General features: G+C 36.7%; 1 protein-coding gene across 3 annotated transcripts in view; it reads right to left on the bottom strand.

Moving 5' to 3' along the window:
* The window catches only part of MTA3 (metastasis associated 1 family member 3), a 137,986-nt gene that overhangs the window by 44,754 nt on the left and 70,030 nt on the right, over nucleotides 1-23,202 (bottom strand). For all 3 annotated transcript variants that reach the window (XM_040059828.2, XM_040059827.2, XM_040059829.2), the window contains exons 10-15: nucleotides 19,727-19,801; nucleotides 14,248-14,306; nucleotides 11,544-11,668; nucleotides 10,507-10,658; nucleotides 9,776-9,998; nucleotides 1,504-1,590 (exon numbers count right to left, since the gene is read on the bottom strand). In XM_040059828.2, coding sequence (XP_039915762.1) covers nucleotides 1,504-1,590; nucleotides 9,776-9,998; nucleotides 10,507-10,658; nucleotides 11,544-11,668; nucleotides 14,248-14,306; nucleotides 19,727-19,801 — 721 coding nt within the window. The remainder of the gene's footprint in view (nucleotides 1-1,503; nucleotides 1,591-9,775; nucleotides 9,999-10,506; nucleotides 10,659-11,543; nucleotides 11,669-14,247; nucleotides 14,307-19,726; nucleotides 19,802-23,202) is intronic.

Here is a 23,202-nt window from a genome sequence, read left to right as displayed (position 1 = left end):
AAAGTAAACTAAAAAAATTCCACCAAGCTACATGGCAAACAAAAAGCCATTTTCTAGCCATCCCCATAAAGATAATTCAGATGAATGTATTCAACTGCACTGGGTTCACTTCATATCCCTATAACACACATTCTTTTCCTCAGCTGTAGTGAGATACATTTACTTCGCATACAGTCAAATACTAAGCAGTCTCTACAGATACCTGGCATATTTTAGCACTGTTAATCTTCTACTAGACCTTCATGGAAGTTCACAACATGCTGTCTGACACTGTTCATCCATTTACTCACATTAAACTTACAGACTTAGGCTCCCAGAGGGGGTCAAGACAGCTCCTCAAAGGCTACATAACATGGCACTAAAAACATGTGGTGTCTTCTAAGTCTACCCATGTAACCATTTCCTCTTTGGATGCACAAACAGGTCAGCTGAATGAAACATCCCCTGCCCATCTTCCCCTCTCACAGCTATGACTCCACCACGTCAGCCAAAGCAGTCCTTTCAACACACATAACACACACAGTTGGGAAGTCTGTAGGAAATTATCCCTGGCTTTTTTCTTAAACTCTGGAGCAGGAGGAATCAAAATTGAGTGAGAATGCCATTAATTCCTCATTACCCACATTCTTGCAGTTAGTATTTTGACAAAACTGGTGTCCTGGAAGAACAGTAGTATCTACAATTAATAGCTGATTTCTATTTCAGTACGGAAAGAGACTTACTGTTTACTTTGATCTAGTACAAAAAAAAAAACCTCCTGGTGACTGAAATTAGGAGCAAAACATCTAGACTGTGCTCTACAACCAGCTGTAGAGTTCACTTCTGTAGAACAGGATTAATATACAGCAGAATTATTCACTACTTTTCTAATCAATGGATTGATTTCTAATTGCATTTGAGGATTAACAGCCTCTGGGTTACCACAACTCTTATATGACTGCAAATATTTAACAGTCACTGATAGCTCCTTACAAGGAATCACTATTACTAGATTTTTCCTTTCCCCATTAACTTATGGGCTCTTTGTCCTCTTGGTTGTGAACTCAGCATACATTTCATTGCACATTTTAAACTTGGGTCATCAAATTACAAAGTATATGTCTTAGCGTAGCTGAGGTCCCCTGCTTTTAAGTAAAAAGTAGTATTGCAAATGGATATAAAGGGCACAGTAGAGCAGCCCTGAGCATACTGAGTATCTCCCCTTTGAGTAGTTATTCTGTTTATTTAGACAGCCAGACTATTTTTCACATTCTAAATTACATTGGGTTTCACTCTAACACTTTAAACCAGTATCAGGAGGACTTCTGCCTATATTCTGCAAGTTCAACCATGCAGTTTTGCAACTCATAGTGGACCACCATTCTTATTAATTTATTAACTTCAGCTTTTTTTTTTTTTTTTTTTTTGTTACTAAAAGCACAAATCTCTCTGTGCATGCCAGATTATGAAGCTTCAGTACACACCGTTTGTTTGGTTTGTTATTCTCTGGCGGCAGATACGCACCTAAATACCCAATGATACATGACAGTGGTTTTCTGGTGCTTTTTATCTTCAGAGGATTCCCAGCAAGTTCACAATGTCGATCTGCATCTGAGAATTTTAAAGAATAAAGCTCAGTTTAAATATTTTACTATTATAAACAGATTTAGGACACACCAACCAGTTTCTGACTTGCATTTTTAACACAAATTCCTTTCTTTCTTCTAGCCGAACTTTTAGATTCTCCTTTTTTAATCAATATTTCTAATGATGAATATTTAAAGGCAAGACATTACCTCATTCATGCAAGTAATGGTATGGGTTTTGTTTGTTTGTTTTTAAGTTAATGTAAGTTTTAACACCAGCTAGATTGTAGTTTTTGCTTAAAAAATCTTTCTGGAAATAGTCACCCAGGCAAATGAAACACAGATGAAAATATGAATACTGAAAGAAATGCAGTTTTTGCTATTAAAAATTATTTACATTGATTTATTTTTGTTTTCTACAAGCTTCTCTGTCTCTAAATGGGATAATACACAGTTAAGGATTTAAAACTGGGAATACTGATTTTTGTCATACAACATGTCACTGTAAACTTCTCAACAAAATGGTCAGTTGTAACCAAGTATTACACACCTCAAAGGTCTCAAAGACTAACTTTCTGTTAAGTGCATGAAAACTTGCAGTGAAGAAACTGCCTTAAAATTCCTGCTGCTACTGTGAACACACCAGCAGAGATTCCATCCACGTGTCCCAAACACAAAGTGTTAACATAAAGAAGTTCATGCTTGGACAATGAAGTCAGTCAGCTTAAGGCAAAAATTCACAAAGCACTAGGTTTCAGTAAATAATTTCAAGATGACTGGAAATAGACCATTTTTTTCTTTTGAATTATTCAGAATGATTGGGTTATCTGTCTTCCAAAAGCACATAAAAGCCCCCATATAGAGCTTACATATCCCTAGAATACAGGTATTCTGTTCTGGACAAAATTGCACTCACACAGTGATTATATGGATCGGGAGCTCTCTCAAATGGAATACCTTCCCACAAATACCTACCTACAAGTTTTACAGAAGGGTCACATTATAAATAGATTATAATTGCAACTCCTCCCTGTGTTTCACCAAACTCTTTGTGTTTGCTTCATTCCAGCACATGAGACAAAGTAAACAGTAACAGGAAGGGGATAAGAAACCATGCAGAAGAATTTACAATCCCTTTATCTATTCTAATCTAGATCTGGGAAAAAATCATGAAAATTGTGAATGCACAGCAATAACTGGAATAAATATTTCAGATATTCAAGAAGATGTTTTCAGTGCAGCAGACAAAGCACAACTTAGTTTAATAGATTAAGGAATCTACCTAAAATTCTGGAAATACCAATGGGTTTCAAAGGTTCCAGAGCACTAATTATGAGTATATGAAGTACTTCATTATTTTTTCTTAATCACAAAACATATTGTGCTCAGGGAAAAAAACAAACAAAACAAAACAAAGTCAAACCCTTGCAAACCTAATGCCTGGACTATATTTAATATACCTAAACCACCTGACATATTTTAAGTGATGGAGCAGAATGATGTGTCTCCACTGAGTCCCTCAGTAAAATAAGCAGAGGCTATACAGTATTTTATAACTACTTTGAGAACAGCAAAGCATTGCCTAAGAAGTAATTAGCAAGAAAATTTTCCATCTACGTGTCTTCACTGTAAAAGAAGATATTGAATCATGGAGTGATATTTATATGCTGACTGGGAATACATACTGCAAGGAGAGCACAATTTTCATGCTTGAGATAAAGTATGTTCATCAAAGGTGAGTATTCCAAAGCCCACCTATCTATTGAAAGAGTAAAGTGTGTTTAACAGCAGCAAATTTTTATCCACAAAATGATGCTCCCATAAAAAATGCAATAAAGCTTACGATCTTTATGCAGAACATGGAGAAAACCACAGAATTTGTATTGTGCATCATTCTCAAGTATAAAACCAGAAAATAAAATTTGAGTATGAAGTTATCAAAACTCCCAAAATTTAAAGCAAGTCCAAAAATCAAGTATGATCTTTCATACGAACAATAAAAATCTTAGTAAGATCAGTGAAATAGTGGAAGCTATGAGGAAAAAATACATTTATAACAAGAAGGAATCTTATATTTTTAAGGGTATTTTTCAAACATAGCAAAAGCAGAAAGTGTGCTGGTGTCTGTAGCAATAGATTATGAAGGTGTGAGGAAAATACACAAGAAAGATAAAGGCACAGCAGAAAAGCCAAATGCATTCCTTGTATCGCTGTTCAGTGCAGAAGCTCGTAAAGAAGCTCACTTCCAAAATACTTTTACGAGGAATTATGTGTCACGCTGAAGCATCCATAGGAAATATTTCAAAACAAACTGGTTAATCACTAAAACCAAGTTACCAGGACCAGGTGGAATTCATCCAAACCGCTGAGCAGACATGCTGGTGTTCAATGAATGCTTAAATGATCTTGGTTCAAGAGAACAAAAACAGGGCAAATGTGATAACATTCTTCAGTAAGTAGGACTGTAGAGTGGCAAAAGGTTGTATTATTAATAGACGCACATGGTTAAATTTGGAAACGTCAAGGGAGCCAACAAAGACCTTGGAAGGGAAAACAAGTTTAATGTGTTCTCTTTATGCAGCGGTGTGTCCTTGCAGCAGGAAGGATGGCGGCGTTCTGGGCCTCGCGAGCACACGCGCGCCCGGCGGTGAGGGGATGGAGCTCACCTCCCCAAACCATGGCCGGACCCCGTGCTCAGCTCTGGGATCCCCAGCACGGAGGAGATACAGGCACACAGGAGCAGGGCCAGCTGATGGAGACTCACCAAGCTGGTGGGGCGTTCGAGCACAGCAAACGCAGGGCCTGGAGAAGCTGGGTCTGGGCAGCCTTGAGATGAGAAGGACAAGGGGACACCTGGTCGGCACCTGCAGCCTCCCAGTAGCAGAGCACAGAGACACTGAGCCAGACTCTTCCCAGAGGAACACAGGGACAGGACAACACACTGTTCCTGCCTGTGGCAACAGCCAGGCTGGGAAACAGGAAATTGTTAGATACAACGATAAGATTATTTACTCTGAGGTTGATCAAACATTGGAGCAGGTGTCCAGAGGTTGTGCAGTCTCCATCCTTGAAGATACAAAAAGCTCAACTGGCCAAAAGGCCCATGAGCATGGGAACTTTATGTGAGAGGTGGGATTAGAGACCTCCAGGGCTCCTACCTACTTACATGTCCTATAATCCAGTAACTGCCAGTCTCACAGGCCTGCCAGGATCCTCTGAGGGGACCATGACCTGTCCACATGCAGCTGATCTGGCACCCAGTTTGGCATTTCAAGGAGCCTTTACCATACCGTGTCACAAAAGACTTCTGCTGTCCAGCTGTTACAGGGTAAAGGAGGCTTTTTCAGGAATTAGCACCTTATTAAAATTAATTGTCTATGTAATCCCCAAATGATCTGTGCTGTTCAACATATAAGAGGGCAGGAAAAAAGGTGATTAGAGGGCTAAAATTTCCTGATAAGAAATTTCTGAGCATAATCAAAGATAAAACTGATGGCAAAGGATAGGAGCAGCATCAAGCAATCCACGTCAATGAATTCTGACGGGGTAAAATAACACAATATATAGATATAATGATGGCTCCTACATCATCAAAAAGCAGAAGAGTATTCATGAAGTCAGCATCAACAGCTTTCTAAAAATACCTAGACAATACTAAAAAGAAATCAAAATCAGAATGTTAAAAATCATGATGATAGGAAAATAGAAAAGATGGCTTTCTAAAGTTATGGTAAATCTACATCTTGAAGTGCACATAATTTGGGGCACCATAAGCCTAAAGAGGATACAGCACAACTAGAAAAATTCTAGGAAATAACATTACAAACCAGAGTGTGAAACACATTTTTATGAGGCTTTAAAGCTGCCAAGCACGATGACTGATGTGGGCATTACAGAGGTGAATGAAATCAGTAATGCCAAGAAGAAGATGATAACAAATGAGGCTGTGCTTGTAGATATTTGCTAATTATTTCCTTTTTTAAAAAAACCCTAGATTTGTAGGTCTCTTTAAGCTTAGAGAGAGTTTCATTAGCAAGTTATTTCTCTTTGACACTCCATAACTGTCAAAATGCAGATCATCTAATGAATGTACTGTATTCCCTGAATTGTATTCTTCCTAGAAACTCTGGAAAAAAATAATATGCTGTCAATTATTTTGCTGGTTGTTAAAATCTGGCACAAATTGTATTGAAAGATAACAACAGAGGAAATATTTTCATCCTAGATACAGCTAAAAGCTCTTCCATTGCTATCAAAATCAAGGATGCAAAACATAATTTGTGAACCAATACCCAAAAATGTTACCCAGTTCAGATGAATTGGTAGCTTTGTCAGCAAAATACAAACTTTATGCTTACAGAGAAATCAGTAACATTTTGCATATTCTACTTTTTCACTTGCCTTTGTTTTATCAAACTAGATCACTAGCAAGTACTACGTACCATATTTGTTAATAAATCTGATTTAACTATATGATAAATTTTCATCATAATCAGTACACACATTTCCAGATAACCATACATATTATTTTATAGATCATATATTACCATGCACTGAAAACATTTTAGCAATCATGTCTACACAGACAGCATATAGTTATCCAGATCTAAATTACTATAATTAATACATATATTTATAGCGATAAAGCTATATCCAAGCAATGAGAAAAAAAGAAATATCCCTCAAAAGTCTCCCTGTGCTGAAGCAATAATGTTTACAGACGCATGGCTCACTGCCAGGCATTTATCAACCTGCCTGTGAGCTGCAAACAGATCCAGGCTCGTCAGTGACTGCTGAGAAGAATGCTCACTTTGCTTTTCTCTAATTAAGAGACCTTCCCCAGACAGGATCGTTTTGCTTAACTTTCTAAAGAAAACATGCAATATATTCCAACTGAAAAGGAGGTAGTGCATGGGATTTAGACCACGAGAATTTCATCTTACCAAAGCAGTTCACCTAATTATTCCTGAAAAACCATCAGACAAGTTTATTGTCACCAAACACAGTGAGTCTATTAAGCTCAGGCAGAACAAAATTTGAGCTTTCCATGATGGGCTGTGCTCCTAGCAGGAGGTGCTGTTCCTTCTCAGCCTCCTGGTGGATCATCCCGAGATTGAACTGGGATGTAAATGCTTCATCTCCACTACCTCCTGCTGGCATGTGAGCAGGGGTCATGCTACAGGCTTCATTAATGAGGAAAATCTAATTCTCTGCATTACCTGAAGGAGTAAAGAACACAGAATAGGACCTTGCTTTCTGCCAGTGGATATAATGGGCTGACGGAAAGGAGGTGGGTGGACATTCAATAAGAGAAAATGCTCTGCCAAAACCTGGTTTTCACCTAAAAGATGCTTGGGCCTTAGGAGATCATTCCCAGAGACTTCCATGCTCTTCCAAGACAGCAGAAGTACCTGCAGATGCATTCATGTACACAGGTGGAATGCAAAAACCAATTTATTTTATGACTGAGCCCTGATAGACTATCTGAACAAGTGTTTCTCAGATCTGGGAATCAGTTTCATTTACAACCTGGCATTTCAAAATATTGCACAAGACTAAGCGGGCATAAAACCTGGTACGCGGCTGGGAAAAGTGCCCTACCAATCCTTCTGTCTTCAGATTTTATGGTCTCTGAGTGTTGTTATGGTGCCTAATGCAATATAGTTGGGAAATGCTGTTACATTTTCAAGAACTGGTTTGGCTCATGCAGTCAGGTGAGTCTGACAAAGCATCTAAGTAGCCATTAGATTCAAGTTTCAGCAAACCAACATGGAAAACAAACTTCAAATCAGTTCTTGGGCATTGTAACCATCTTATGCCATATCACATCATGAGTGACCTGGTACTCTGGCCAGGTAATTAGTTAAGCATGACTGTAACCTTTCTAAGACCAACACAGAGAGTCATTCAGTACTGTAATTACTCAGTGGATCCAGCATAGGCAACCATTACTGCTAATTAAGAATCTTATTTAGAAATCTAAAAATTATTTGCTTCAAGATAACCTTAGAAAATAATTCAGGGCATTTTCAGGAAAACAGACTATTTAGTTGTAACATTAAAATCTACAGAGTGCACTGAGAACAGGTCACCAGATTGTACAGTAGCAGAGTACAGGAATAAAACTACTAAACATTTTTTCTCTTCTCTACTTTTTTGTCTTTACTAGAGCAAGAATATGACAATGACAATGCAGGTAATATTTCCACAGAAAGTGAGATTGCCAGAAACAGAACATGGATTGTGGATATGTGTGTGTGTACAAAGAAATGTGACTTAAATCAGTTGAGGTATAATTTGGTTTCCAACATTAGAACATTATTTTAACGCTGTGTTCAAAAACCATTAACAATTGTGACCTTATTTCCCTCAACCTATAGGTGTTATCAGGAAGCATCAGAATTCAAAGATAAAAAAATCACAAGGTCCAAAATTTGCTTTAAGCAAAGAATAATGAAAGACACTACAGGGGAAAAAAAGAAAAGTCTTCCTACTCTTGCCATTACTCTGATGTAGAACTCTTTCACTCAAAGAAGCAAAGAGAAAACACTCACAGCACTGCCAGGCTGAAGCAAGAATGACTATTTCCTCCTGAAAAGCTCAGCTTTTCACTCCTCTCTTTTAAGGCTGAACATGTGTTCTAGTAAGATTAACAGTTGGATCAAACTTTTTCCTTCTGTTTTTCTTCCTCCTTAAACAAAAGTTTCATCTTTTGAATTTTTTTTTTTTTTTTTTTTTTTACTGGAGTGAGGAAAAACAGGGATATGGATAAAAAATGTATAAGGTTCAAATGAACATCTAAATTTTCCTCCATGATTCAGAAGAAACACAAATTTAAAGGTACAATACCTTTTTCTCAGAAAGTAACTTTTATTTTGGATTGAGGACTAAAGATATAATCCTAATCCAGCCTTAGACATACTTCTTCCATATAGAACAACTCATTTTATTCACACAGTCAACACATGGTTTCCTGTAATGTGAAAGTTTTTGCTGACTTGCATAGATTTAAAAGAAAATGGCCAAAAGAACAACTAAAAAAATTAGGCAAGGACAATGAACAGAAACATTCAGCAAGTTTTGGAGTACTGAAGAAGTAGGTGAAGAGTTTGCATGTGCGTAATGGCTGGTCTTAAAGTACATAAAGAGAAAATAATTACTCAAAATCAGATTTTATGCCTCCATGGAGTAAATTTCTTATAAACAATGCAGACATCATCTGCATCCCAGATGAGTATGCTGGGAAAACATTTAGTGTTAATCTAGTGAACATGGTTATAAACCCCACATCTAATGATCTTAAAAGTTCCCTTCAATTCTAATACAATTGACAGTACAATGAGCCAGCATGGCTCATCCTGGAATACCAAGCATCTGCTCCAAGAACTGTGTCTATGGAAGACTGGAAATAATTCATAGCTAGACAGTGTCAACAGTAAAACAATGTGCCCAGTGCAGGTACAAAAGCTGTTGAAATACTCAGTGACTTCGCAGCAGAATTTCCACATATCCAGGTGAAGAGACTTTTGCTATCTACAAAAACTTGTAGACTTTTGTCACACTACTAGAAATTCAACAGTTCTTTATATTTTGGCTACAAAAAGAACAAGCATTACACAGAATTTTATTTAGAACTAAAATTTAAAACCAGAACAGAGGAAAACCAAAATGATTCTATGATGAGGTAATAATAAACATGGCTATCAACACCCTCTGATTGTCACAGTGACAAAGGACTGCATTGCACACCACATTCAAATTATTATGAAACCTCAGCTCCCAATTCTTTGACCAACCCCACTGAAAAAAAGTACACGTACAGATCTATAGGTTCTGCTTGGCAAATGAATAAAAAACAACAGAAAAGCACACTTCTTTCATGCTGCCTACTAGGAAAAATGTATGTTGTGGCTCTGATTTTCCCTTCCTGCCTCCCATTTTCGTTAATGTCAATTTTTGAAATGAGGTACTAGTTATTCCCTTTTTAATTAATTTGAAATGTTTCCACAGCCTCAGATCTGTTCGAGGCAACCAGACTTTATCCAGTGTGTCGGTGATATGCTGCACAAATGAAAAAAAAAAAAAAAAAAAAAAATGAAAAGCAAAAGCGTATAGACAAGAAATGTTTATTGAAAAAGAAAATAAAATTAAAAGACAAAAATGGGTGGGAAACACAGCACACAGAACTAAGAATTAAAAAAACATCTTACATTCTGCCTTAATGGCAGCACAGTTAATAGGGACAAAGGGACGTCGCGCCGCCTGCCGCAGCCGCAGGGTGTTTTTGCAGACCTGCCGGGCCAGTTTTGTCCAACACGTGGTGTGCAGGAAGAAAGCCTGCCGTGTCTTCACCGCCGACTTTGGGCTGCCCGTGTTCCGCACCGGAGTGCCCTGCGTGGCCTGCCGGGACAGGTGAGTCCGGACATGCGATTCCTACGGGAAGGAACAAAGAGAGCGTAACGCACACATCTGAGCCACGGCGCTCAGACATCCCCAAGCTGGACAAATGCACTGGAATGACCAATAACATGTCTAAGCATTACACAAGAAACAGGCCTGTGTAGGGGGCTGCAAGCCAGAGAGCAGATAACCCTATCGAGAATGGATATATAATGCCATCCTAAATGAGATATTGCATAGTATATTTAACATTTCAGAGATAACTGAAAATGTTTGACTGACAAAATGACATTTGTATGCCAAAAATGCAGGAAGCACATGCTTGATTATACAAGAAGTAGTCAAATAAAGATATGGCAAGGCCTGAGCAGCATATACTGTCCTACATAACACAGAAAAAGGACTAATAAACTGAGTTTTGTAGTATCAAAGTTGAATACATATGTAAAAAACATTCTACTAAATAATCAAATCACAGCAGTCTTGTGAAAGCATCAAGTTCTGTTCTAGGAAAATTTTCTGTAGGTCTACAGAGTCCTACCTCTGTAGGCTGGCTGGAAGGCAGTTTATCTTCATCTGTCTGTGTGGGCATTTTCAGGCCACCATATTTCTTCCAGTAAATCCAGCAAGATGCACACAACCTACATTGCATATTAGGAGGGCCCCAAGAATACCACTGGTGAGACTGCGGAGCTAAGGAGGAGAAAGCAGCATAGGTCAACTGGTGCATGCTACATTCACTACAAGAAATCCAAATGTTGCTATAGATGACTATATGGCCATAACACATGGCAATACCAGAGCATTGTATGGATAAACATTTAATATATTTGACACAGAAAGTAAGAACTTGAACTGTGCGTTGCTTTATTTTTTTACAAAAGCACCACAGAAATCAATTCCATATGGAAATTTTGGAAATGTTTTTATAATGAATTTCAAACCAGGAACTTTGTATTGCTGAGATTTTCTCCCAGGGGATTACCAGGAAAAAAAAAAAAAAAAAAAGACAAAGAAAAAACCCAACAAACCCACTACTTCTAATCTCACCCTGGAAGACAGGCTTATTATGTTGGATTTTACATCTGCTCTCATATAACCTCTGTTGAGGGCTGCTATTTCAAGAAGTCCAACAAAAATTATCAGAAACACAAAATAAAAGAAACAATAGCCTTCCCCATGTTCCCCAACTACAACAGAGGGGGGGGAAACCACCCCAAAACCATTCAAAGGAAAAAAAAAAAAAACCACAAAAAAAAAGAGGGGGGCGGGGGGGGGGGGGGGGAAGACAAATTTCAATCCAGCTTTGTGAAGGTAAAGGAATAATGTATCAATGCCACCACATTATACTAATTAAAGTTTCTGTGCTTTATGAATTGCTAAAAAATAAATCATACAGTAATTTCAATACTTTAATATACTGAAGGCAGCTGTAACTTTGAAGACATTTCTGCCATAAGAGTAATTGCAAATTATCCTCTGTCACATGATAATAAAAGTAGATACCTTTTTTTAAAAACAGCACATATTAACATTCATCCAAAACTCTTAAGTCATTAAAAAAATGTATTTACTTACTATAACAGCTTTCACAAGCCCGACCTATTACTGTGGCCTGTGCCTGGTAAGAGGCTCCCATTGCTCCGTTGACTGCAGCAGGTTTCCCGTTGTTGCTGGATATTTGATTGGGATTTGGCTTATTGCTTTAAATAAATTTTTAAAAAGTTGAAGAAAAAAAAAAAAGGTGATTTTATTAAGTGGTTAGTCAACATGAAGACAAACAATCTTATTCTGGAATTCTGATGTGTGCTGACAACGTCTATAAAATCTTCTCTAAACAACAAGAGTAATTTTTGTATTCCTCTATTATTTTCAGCATTGTCAGATGCTATGTTGAGAGTTGCTCTTGTACTCCAATTTACAGCTCTTTAGTGGGCTCACATGATCTAAGCTACTTGGCAAGTTCATAAAAGACCAGGTTTCTGGGTCATAGCATTAACAAAAGTCTGACACAGCATGGAATTTAAGAAGGTGGTTCTAGTCAACAGATAAGGCTTCACAGGTTGAGAATGGACTTTGGGTGAAGTATAACAAGAGTAGCAACAGTGTCTGTAATACTCCAAGGTTGTTCATCCCCGGAAAGGGTCAAACAGCCTCTTGTCTGAAAAACAAGTACACACAGTAACACAAATGTCTTATAACCATGGCAAAACTCCTCCATATAACAGGTTATTCTGCCTCAGTTCTCTTCTAAACAGCTTCCTCCCTGAGAAGGCTGACTAACTGTTTCTGGATACTTCTGTTTGGCTTTTTAAATATTATGATACTATATTATTCTTGTAGTTATTGTAACTTCTAATGCTTCAGTGAAGTAGGACTTTACAGGTCAATTAATTCAGAGAGCATTAATGTACTCCTCACTAGATTAAGTGCAATATTTCCAGAGTTTCAACTTTGTCAATCTTAATTGCCCTCAATACAATGCAAGGCTGGATACAATGATTCCTAAGATGATTATTCGTCATTTTAGGTAGCATAAAATATATTCAAGAAAAGTTAAAATAATAACTGAAGAAACCTTTGCTGTATCAAGACTCTACTTCAAATGCCAACAAGTCTGTCTCCTGCCTTCTCCTTTTTCACTATATCAGCAAGAGACAATTTTACAGTTTCCACAAATTCTTTATCCTACACTCAAGGTACAGGAGAAGAGATTGAAAGACAATTAAGTCTTCCACATTAGGATCTGTTGCTTAGTTACCTTTCAGAAAAGCCATGAATTGAAAGGGGCTCTCTGGTATTAAGGACAGAACCTTGCATTTACAGGAAATACCTAATGATCAAGTTCAAAAAGGTACTCAGCTCTGAGAATCAATTCTACTCAGATTCTAAATGCAATAAATTAGTCTTGAAGCAGAGCATTTAGCAATCCCATGACCACTGCAGATATCAAAGACTTGAGAAGTTCTACCATCCTCGTACTGTTGATTAGGGATTTTGTCTTGAAATGGAGGCAAAAGACAGGCAGTAAGATAAAACCGCAAAAATCACACATTTTGAAACACATTTTGTCTCCAATACATCTGGTCCCTCTGCGACCATATTGTGAACATATGGGAACATACTTATCCACAATTGTCCGCATGGACCAAGGAAATTAAATTGAAAAAGCATAATGTAAAGACTCAGCAACTTATGGCTTTCCTAAAGCAGCCACTCATCTGAGAAGGTTAGGGAACACTCATACTAGAGTTCTTAGCTTTTTTTAAAACAGCATGACTTACTAGAGATGTGAGCTTCAAAACTCACATAATTTGTTCTAAGATTAAAATAATTAATTTAACAGTTTGCTGTTAAATCTGTTTACATTGTTACAACTGTTTAAGAGAGAAAAGCCAGTATGAAATATGGAAATGAGACTCTATTGTATGTAATTTATATAAGCCATCAAAAATTTTAGCAAAGTACTTCCTTTGGTATTACATTCTTCTGTTATACAAACACTCACAACAATGAGCAGTTCATATATAAGTAAACTGAATATACCCACAGAAGTCCCAGAAAAAAGTGATTTGAAATCCTTCCTCTTGTCATAATATTGAGGAAATTATGAATATGAAGGAGGGATTTTATATTTTTTTTCTGCAAACCACATGTTAAGCAGATATAGCATCCAGTTTAAATCTAAAAGAAATACAGATCAAAAACCCCTCAGAAGTAAACAAGATTGCATTAATAGCATGTGGTCAAAGACAGAAGATCTGGGGCTGTATGCTACCTTTAATTTAGAACCAGAACATTTCTTGTCTCCAGATGAAGAACAGATTTTATCAGCCAGATAAAACTGTAATGGAAAATTATCTGATTTTATTTTATGTAACTACATTACCAACTGCTTCTATTTTGAAATACTGCATTTACGCAAATATGAAGTGTTGTGCTACAGGGATTTGGAAGAGATTATTGTGGAAAACACACTTCTTAAATTAATAAGCTCTTCTTGCACGTGAACAGTCCACAGGTAGCAATTGGTCAGCCTTAGTAAAACTTCTTATTCCAGATAAAAAGACTGCAGGTCAAAACCAAAGAGATCAGTAAAGTAAGAAGGTTTCCCTTAAGACAAGAGCTTCTAGCATTTTCTGATTATATCTCTGCATATAACAAATCCTGTGAAAGTAGCCATTAAAGAGATGACTAGGAAAATACCATGAATATAACTGCATGCTACTATTTCAATTTTACCTGTATATTACTCAAAAAAATGACTTTGCGTTATACTCACTAGGTGGGGATGTACACTTGTTTCAATTTACTTTCTGCTTCAGCTGCTTTCAGACGTTTCTAGTTGAAAAATTAACACATTAAAATATTTTATTATATTAAGGCATAACATTTCATTAAACTTCACACAATGCATCTTTAAATTATTTCTATTTTATGATTTCACAAGACCCTCCAAAACAAATGTAGAAATCTACATGTAGTAAATAATGAAAACCAAGTTCTCAATATTTATTATTAATTTGAAATCATAATATGCTGTCCTTCCCAGTAAAACTCACAGGTCTCACATATGATAACAAAACTGTAAAAAATGACAATTATAATTTACATAATTTACATAATTTACACCTATATAAACATGTACAACATTGTGGCTACCCCTCACTGCAGAATTAAGTAGAAACAAAATGAATGAAATAGTGTTCCTCATCAGTCACGAAACAAAACCTCTTGTCTGCTCTGTCCAGACTGAGGCTGAGCTTTTATAACACAGTACAAGTAACAATAAGGTCAACTGACTCTTAGAAATTAACAAACATTTACTAGCATTAAATGCCATCAAAACAGAACATCACAGCAACAGGACAGCTATACTACTGTCAAGATAGTCTGTGAACTTACTAAATCATTACTTTCTTTATACTAGCAACAAGCTCAAACCATTTTGCATTTCTATAATGTTGAGAAGTTTTAGTTATTGCCATATATTATACAAGTAACTAAGACAACAGTTTTCTCAGCAGTGGCGCAAGAAATACAGAGTTCAGGTGTCTACAGATTATCCAAAACATTTGTATGTAAAAGATGAAGAAAAAGCATTATTTCCCTGCACTTTCTGTACTCAAGACATTACTTCTGTTCACTTGAGAGAAAAAAAAAGACAAGCAAGAAAAGGATTTGAAACATGGTCAATTTCATTACCGAGATTAAAAACTGGAGGGGACACATTTATATCCAACAATAATGAATCAGTACTACCTGTCTTTATCAGGTGATTAAAGTTCAGTCCTTCATTTCACCTATAATAGCCATTTCTCCTCTCTGCTGTTCTCCTATTTTTTGATATCCAACTTTTGCAAGGTTTATAATACAGGAAAATATTTCCCACCTTGAGAAAACTATTAGATGACTCTGCTGAGTCCCTTGCCTGAGCCATGAGGTGAGTTACTGGGTTATTCAGCTTTTCTGGCCCAGCAGTCTGACTAAACCTCCTGGTGTAATCTGCAGTTCTTTTCCATTTCATTAATTTGCCTCTATATTGTACATTTATAAAATTCTCACTTATAAAAATTGCATCTTTAAGGAGTAATGTGCAACAAACAGACTCTAATCAGTTCATCCCACCATTAATTAATTCCCATGTAATATGAGAAGTCTTTCCCATTTATCTCCAAAACACAGCTTTTTGCTGCTCACAGATGCCCAGTTGTTTGGAGCTACAGAAGTGAATCCCATTGGCACTGCTGGTACAGTTGCAATCTTTCCCCAGTGCTAGGCTTGGCAACACCGCTCTACCTTCAGCAGACCCATAGAAAAATGCAAACACAGTCTGCTCTGCCTGCTTGGGTCAGTTTTTACGAGAGCAAGGATAAAGAACAGCAGCAGCACTATGCTCCAAGTCTCACAAACAGGTAGTTTTTAACCTGAGAACCCCAGGAGAGGAGGTCTCAGTGGTGAATTCCCTCTGCTTAACAGCAGGACACGGGTTTTCTACAACTGTCTCTCATTTGTTTTCGTACTATATCCAACAAAATAGAATTTGTTTTCAGCCTGGAAGAAGCACGTGAAACTGCCAGGCAATGGGTTACCACTCATTCCCCAGAGTTTCCTAGCAAAGTGGCTCCATTCTACAAAAACAAGGAGTAAATCTCACTGCACATCTACCATGAGCAAAAGAGAAAATACAATAAGGGGCAAGAAAGGAGGAAAGTTGCCCTAAAGCAGTGTGAGAATGTAAAGGCGTGTGTAGGAAGCTGTATTATGCCCTGATGACAGTATCAATGAGAAGTGAATATATCACATTAATTCAATTTTAGCATACTTTTAGTACTGGCATGGGGGTTGTAAGGAATGCAATTTAACAATTGCTTTTCTCCTTTATTTACTAAAGTGAATGATGTACCACCTTCTAAAAAAAAAAAAAAAAAATCATGCAATGGCATTTCAGTATAAACTATAATTTTATATATAAAACTAAGGCTAATATTGGTCCCTAAAAGCAACAGAACATGTCACAGATTGAATTCTCTCTGACATACCAACTTCTAAGTACCAAGAAAGAGGAAAGGATGCAGAAAGAAAACTACCAATAGTTGCAGTATCTGAGATGAAACCTCTGTCTGTTGAAATCTAGACAGAACTGGTAAAAGCTGGAAGTTGAAACTGAAAATATTTAGGCAAGAAACAAAGCACCAGTTTGTAACAAATCCCTGGAGCAATAATAAATTGCTGGAGCAATGTAACAAAAAGAGCTGATGCTTTACCTGGAAAAAAAAAAATATATCTTAAACAGTATTTCAAACAGGTCTTACAGACTGCTTTGCAGGGGAGATCAAACTACACTAATCCAATTTTCAAGTGGGGTCTACTGTCACCTTAGTTTTTCTAAGCCTTTTGATTGTTCATAAAAATAGAGTCAGACCTTTTAGCTACTGTACAATATTAGAAGCAGTTTTACCTTTTCCCCACATATGTAACATAAACAAATCCTTTATTTTTCATTCTCTGTCCTTTGTTTGCATATTTCTAACCTGAAAACAATTGTAACTGACGGCTGGTCTGGCCAGTTGGCTGAGAAGTGAAAACTCCAAAAGCCAATCCACAGCCAGACCCACAAATGTATAAAAAGTAAGAAATAAACAGGCAGAGAGCTCTCCGCCTTGTTCTCAGCCTTGGCGCAGCCTTGTGCTGGCACAGAGGAACTCTGCCCTGCGAAATTTCTCATCTACGTGTGATTGCTTTGCGTATCCCGATCACAGTCTACTGCTTTTAATGAACTAGCATTGTAAATGAATGTTTGTGGGTTTTAAGAAGTTTTGTTATGAATATCAGTTTACAAATATGCCAAGGACTTACCACTTCCCTAAATTAGTACTGTTTTCAAGCGTGGAAATAAATAAATGAGATGCAGATGTAATATATTGTTGCAGTAGAGCAATTTAGCTACCATTTAATATGTTCACTCTTTTCATCTTACAAAGTCTTAATAAAGTCTTTTCCCATTGAATTGGACTTTCAAGGAGAACACCACAAATTTCATTCAATCAATCAATCCAAACCTGGCCTTCCTCAAATACTATAAATAATGTAATGGTCGTGAGAAATGCCCTATCACCAGGAATGATTACCCAAGGCTGAATTAGTTTTGCTAGACAAGTTTAGAGGACTTTAACATATCTTCCCTTTGCTTTGACTTGAAGGGAAGATGTTCTCAAAGCAAGGTGGTAGCAGTATCTCCACTGCCATTAAATCACCACATTTATAACACAACAAGAATACAATTTAGTAACAATTATGATAAAGAAACCTTTCTTATGCCTGACACAATACATCCAATTCACACAATGAAATAAAGATAATTAAAAGCAATTTTTTTGTATTAAATCACACCAATCTAGAACTCAGAGATTGTATTTTAAGATTCAAATATATGCACTGATCTTTTTCATCTTCCCATTCCCACCAGACCCCCTGTCCCTCAAGCATGGGATTTAAAGAATGACTGAAATTGCCACTTTATTACTGAATACATTTTCTCCCTGAACTACATTCAATTATCACTGCTTGTTCTTTTTAGGAAAAACAAGAAAACAAAACAAAACAAAAAAAAGAAAAGAAAACCTACAGATATTGTTTTTACTGAACTGTATTAACTTTTACCATTTCACAAAAAACTGAAGAAGGGCATAATTAAATTCTGATCCCTTCTTAGGAAGGACTACAGAAATGTTAACCAGAATAAAAGTTAAGCATTTGGCCTACACTGGTTTCACTACTGACAATCACGTACATGACCCTGAAAGAACATGTTCAAAGCATTCCAATGCTGAGTGTATTGCCATGGTCTGAGTGGGATGTTGGAAATTTATTTAGTTACAGGTAAAGCACAGGCATTTACAAGAGCATTCAAGTGGCAGATAACCATAAAGCTTATGGGATTTTCCTGCAAAAACCCTAATCCTGTGAAAGGATATGCAACCTCAACACACACACCTTGATCGTTGCAGCAACAGAATCGTAACAGAGCTCTAGAGAAGAGGAATCTTAAGTCTTTCACCAACCACTCCAGAGCAAGTATTTCAGAAAAAACCATCACATTTTCATCTGATTCTTAAAGATAATCTGTTGCCCAACCATTAAGGGCTGACAAGATGCACTGCAAATTTCTGTTGACAGTACCTTTCTAGGATAAAAATTAACAGTGAAAAAAGGGGGTCAAAAGTGAAATTAATTATGACAAACCTAGAAAAATATGGAACATATTATATCCCATTTGTATTATTCACTGAACTAAAATGTCCTAGTGATACTCCAAGACTCTACCATGTGGTAAAAGACCTTTCTCTTACTTTCCATGCCCTAACAAGATGATGTAGAAACTATTTCAAATAAACCAGAACAACTGAAGTAATCATCCCTCTGATACATTTAACCTGAAACAAGTCCAAAGATCCATCTAATAGCATAAAAATTATTTTCAATACACCATCCATAACATCACCATTAATTATGTGGCAAATAAAGGAGCTACAAGCTTAAACATTAAATAAGAAATTAAAATGGATTAATTAAAATGGATTTATTAAATTAAATACTTTTAAAGTATTTCATGTCTAAATCAAGGAGTATATATATAAAGAGTATGGCATATAAAAGGAATCAACACTGACATTTTGCCTACACCTGCTAAAAATATCCCAATATTGGTACCCAATATACTGTTAACATGTTTTTGCTCCAGAGCAACCCAAACAGTTGAACATTCCATCAGAAGGATGAACACATCCACTGCATTCAGAATGGTCTCAATTTTGAAATGCTGGTAATGCCAAAGTAATGTTTTGTCCAGAACTGCCAATAAAAGGTTCAGAACACTAGCAGCCACTTTAACACAATGTATTTTTCTGCTTCCTTCAGTCCCATGGCAGAGCTTCACAGCCCAAAGCATTTGCTCTGCAGCCTATTTCCATCTGATCCCCTACTGAAGGAGGAACCAGGAATCCCATTGCTTCAAACCAGCATTCAATAGAAACAGGTTAAAAAGCTCTTCACAGCTATGGGATGTACAGCAGGCATCAGAGGATTCGACAATGCAGCCTGTAACAGCACAGAACCACTGGTCTATACCCCAAAAGATTACCTTGGGTCTCCCATCATATATCTTTTCAAGAACACAAACAACTTTTTATGCTTTAACAAGATCACTTTTTTTAAAGAATGTCTCAGACTGGTTCATTCTAAAATAGTCATTAAATTACCTGCTGCACATATCTGTCAGTGGTTTTCCACATGTAGTAATACTCAATGATGCTAGTCAGCGACTTCCAAGGGAGCTGAAAAACATTTGTTACAAGTTAAAGTTGTTTCAAGAAATTGCAATGTCCACTTCTTGTTAAACACATGTTAAAATCAAGTAGAGTTGAGACAAATACTGAATGTATCAAATAGCTGCATTAGAATTCATATACAAACAAACACATATTGCAATTAACACAGCCTTTCCTTATAGTTAACAAGTATGCAGAATTACAGTAACACACATCCAACTCTAAATGTAATTTATTCTGTTTAAGCCATATAGTTAAACGAAATGATCAAAACAGAATGCAGATTTCCATCAGGAAACACACTAGGTAATATTTCTATTATGAAGTGTGTCTGATGGAGAATAAAGTTAGGACTAAAAGAAATCATCTTGACAAGACTGTGCTCGAGTCTCGTGATAATTTTACTCTTCAAAAATACAAAGGATACCATATTTAGTTCACAGATTTTTCATGTCCCATAACAACCAAGCTGTTCATACACTACTAGTTTTGAAAAACTCCCACATGCTCTCAACTATTATCAAGAAACAAAAGGATGCAAGGGACAAATGTTACCCTGAGCAACAAGAGTGATACTAACAATAAATATTTCACAAAAATCTCTGTACCTTTGATAATGACAATTATTTTGGGTGCCCACATTCATCAATAAAATAAAAATGTGTTGACCTAAGTGTAGGGGAGAAAATTAGGCAATCATTTTTAATTATCACCAAATAATCTATTTAACATCACAAGGTCTTTCTTTAATTTAAATTAGGATGTCTCATCCAAAATTCATGCGATTTTTTTTTCATAACTTGGAAACGTTACTGATTTGTGTGTTATATGTGCAAATATTATCTGCTTTCTGGAAACGAGGATGATGTTTAGAAGGCTCCAGAAAATACAGGTGTGGAAATTGATCTTTCAAACCTTACCGACCCCACTAGGCAGCTTTCTGCATGTCTTAAGCCAAAAGAATAATTTCCTGGACCTTTAGTCAAATTCCTAAAACACCAGAGGAACCCCTTCTCAAACTGCCTCTCCCTGCATGCAGGAGCTCACTAGTTTTTCAAGCTGCTGGATTCAGGTTCAGAGTCAGAAGTGTACCACAGTCAGTGAACCCCTGAACATTTCCATTTAATCCAAACGTAGCAGTGTACGAGGTGCATATGCTGATGTCCCAATAAGTAGTAACACAATTCAGGTTCCTAAAATACTCTTGCTTTCTCAGGTAAATTATGCCTTGAGAGAACTTTTCCCTCAAAAAGGCCAGTGACAAGAAGCTGTGTTTGGTGTGAGATGACAGACGAAATGATTCTCAATCTCCAGGTCCACATTCTTCCTGGCATCCAGGTGAAATGCTGTCACTCTAACCACCTGCTATTGTCAATTAATACGTTTTACCATATCCATATTTACTTTCCTTCCTGAATCTTTATTAGCATGTTCACGCTACAAATAAGTAGCAATTTCCCATTTCTCCTGAAAATACTTTAATCAGTTTTAACTATGGCTGTGACACCAGTATTTTCATTCACTCAGTAGGCATCTACAATTAAAGGAAGGTAATTAAGATGCCTGGACCAAGTAACTGTAATCCTTTTACACGTTGATTCAAAACTTGGAACAACTGTTTGACAGACAGAGTATGGATAACCTGTATTCCATTTACCTATGCACTTAATGCTCTGAACTGCCCGTGAAGCTGGGAACAGCCACGGAATTATTTGTGTGAATACTGTCATTACCAAATTCTGTTCTTGGAAGAAGTATGTATGCTCCTCTGTATAACATTTTTGCAGGAAAAAATTAGCAAAAGCTATCAGCTCTACAAAAACAGAGAGAGGGGAATTTTAAGTTTCTTTAGTTTCTCCAGGCGAAAAACAGACCAATCAAATCAGATCAGCAAGAAAAAATTAGGATTATTAAGCATTTTAAAATGAACATGGTAATTTTAAGGCATGTTATCACAAATTTCTAAAGCTGGAAAACAGCTGCTTTCTATAAACAGTTCCTATTCTTGATTACCAAGGCCTTTCCTCCCATATCTGAGATGTAATAGTTATAAATTTCTAAAAACTGTTGATAATGAAAATCTAAGAATTAACAAGTACAACATCTTTGACTTACTGTTAGGAAAATAGTTATGTTCCGAAAACATAAAATATCCATTCTTTTTCCATTCTACTACTCTGGGATGTGAAATAATTCAAGCACATCAAGTAAATTGAATTAGCCTATAAGGTTTAGCTTGATTAGGGTTCACACAGAGTCTGAAAGATAGAAGAACCTCTCCTACAAGAGTCAATAAGTCAATAGTTGATGAAAATTATTATTCAAAAGCTAGATGGTAACTTGATTACAAATGAGCATCTCCTGTCTATGAAAAAAAGGTAAATACCTTTACTTCATTTAATTTATAACAATCTTGTTTACTAATATTTAGTGTTTGTAGCTTAACACTTGAGCTGCATATTGAAGATCGAACAGTGGCAGTTCACAGTAACTGCTGGAAAAGCAAATGAATCTGCCCTTTACAGAATTGCCATGTAAGGGCTGCAATTGCAGCTGCTGTGCCTTGCAAATCTGGGCCAACACAGAAAAGGCAACTCCTCTGGGACGGAATGACTCAGGCAGGTACTACATCACCCTTCTGCTTCAGGAGACTGCTACCAACCCCTTTCTGCCACGTAACGTGACTTTCTTGCCGGTCCTGTGGCACCACTGCATGACTGCTGAAGTTGGAGTTTAATCTCAGGCACTGCAGACTTTAATTTTATCATTAGATCCCATGCGGAGACCCAGACAAGTTCACACATACACTATCTGTTCATTATCTCCTTTGCCCTTGCTCTTACAACACATCCAAGAGTACTCAAATACCTATCAGCAAGTAAACTTACCAATGGCTCACCCCTGGAGAGAGGGATGATAACACACAGAGTATTATCATGGAAAATCACTACTTATGTGCTACATATTTATACCTACTTCACCTTGCAGAAACTTTTCACATATCTGTGATCTAAATCTCGAAGGGCTATTTTTGATGATTACTTAAAAAACAAATGTGTGTTTTCAAATCCCTGCACTTTTACAATGCTACACAGGAAGTGAGAACACATAAATTTTACACTAGAGAAATTAAGATATCCCAAGAGTACACAATGACTAACATAATTGAAAGATTTCAAATTACATAGAATTAAATAAAGACTGTGCACTGTTCTTAGTACCATATAAATTGCGATATAATATAGATGTTCTTCTAAGGATGTTTTTAAAATTACTCTTTTTCAAAGATTAAAAAAAGAAAGTGACTAAGAATAGATAATATCCCTGTTCTAACTAAATGAAGCGATAATTAATTAGCGCCCCACATCCATTTGCGCTGCACTCTGACTCATGGTTAAGGTGCCCTC

The sequence above is a fragment of the Hirundo rustica genome, chromosome 3, assembly GCF_015227805.2.
Source record: "Hirundo rustica isolate bHirRus1 chromosome 3, bHirRus1.pri.v3, whole genome shotgun sequence".
In the NCBI taxonomy this organism is placed as follows: domain Eukaryota; kingdom Metazoa; phylum Chordata; class Aves; order Passeriformes; family Hirundinidae; genus Hirundo; species Hirundo rustica.
Note: the sequence above shows the minus strand (reverse complement) of the source record. Positions and strands in the feature narration are given on the sequence as shown.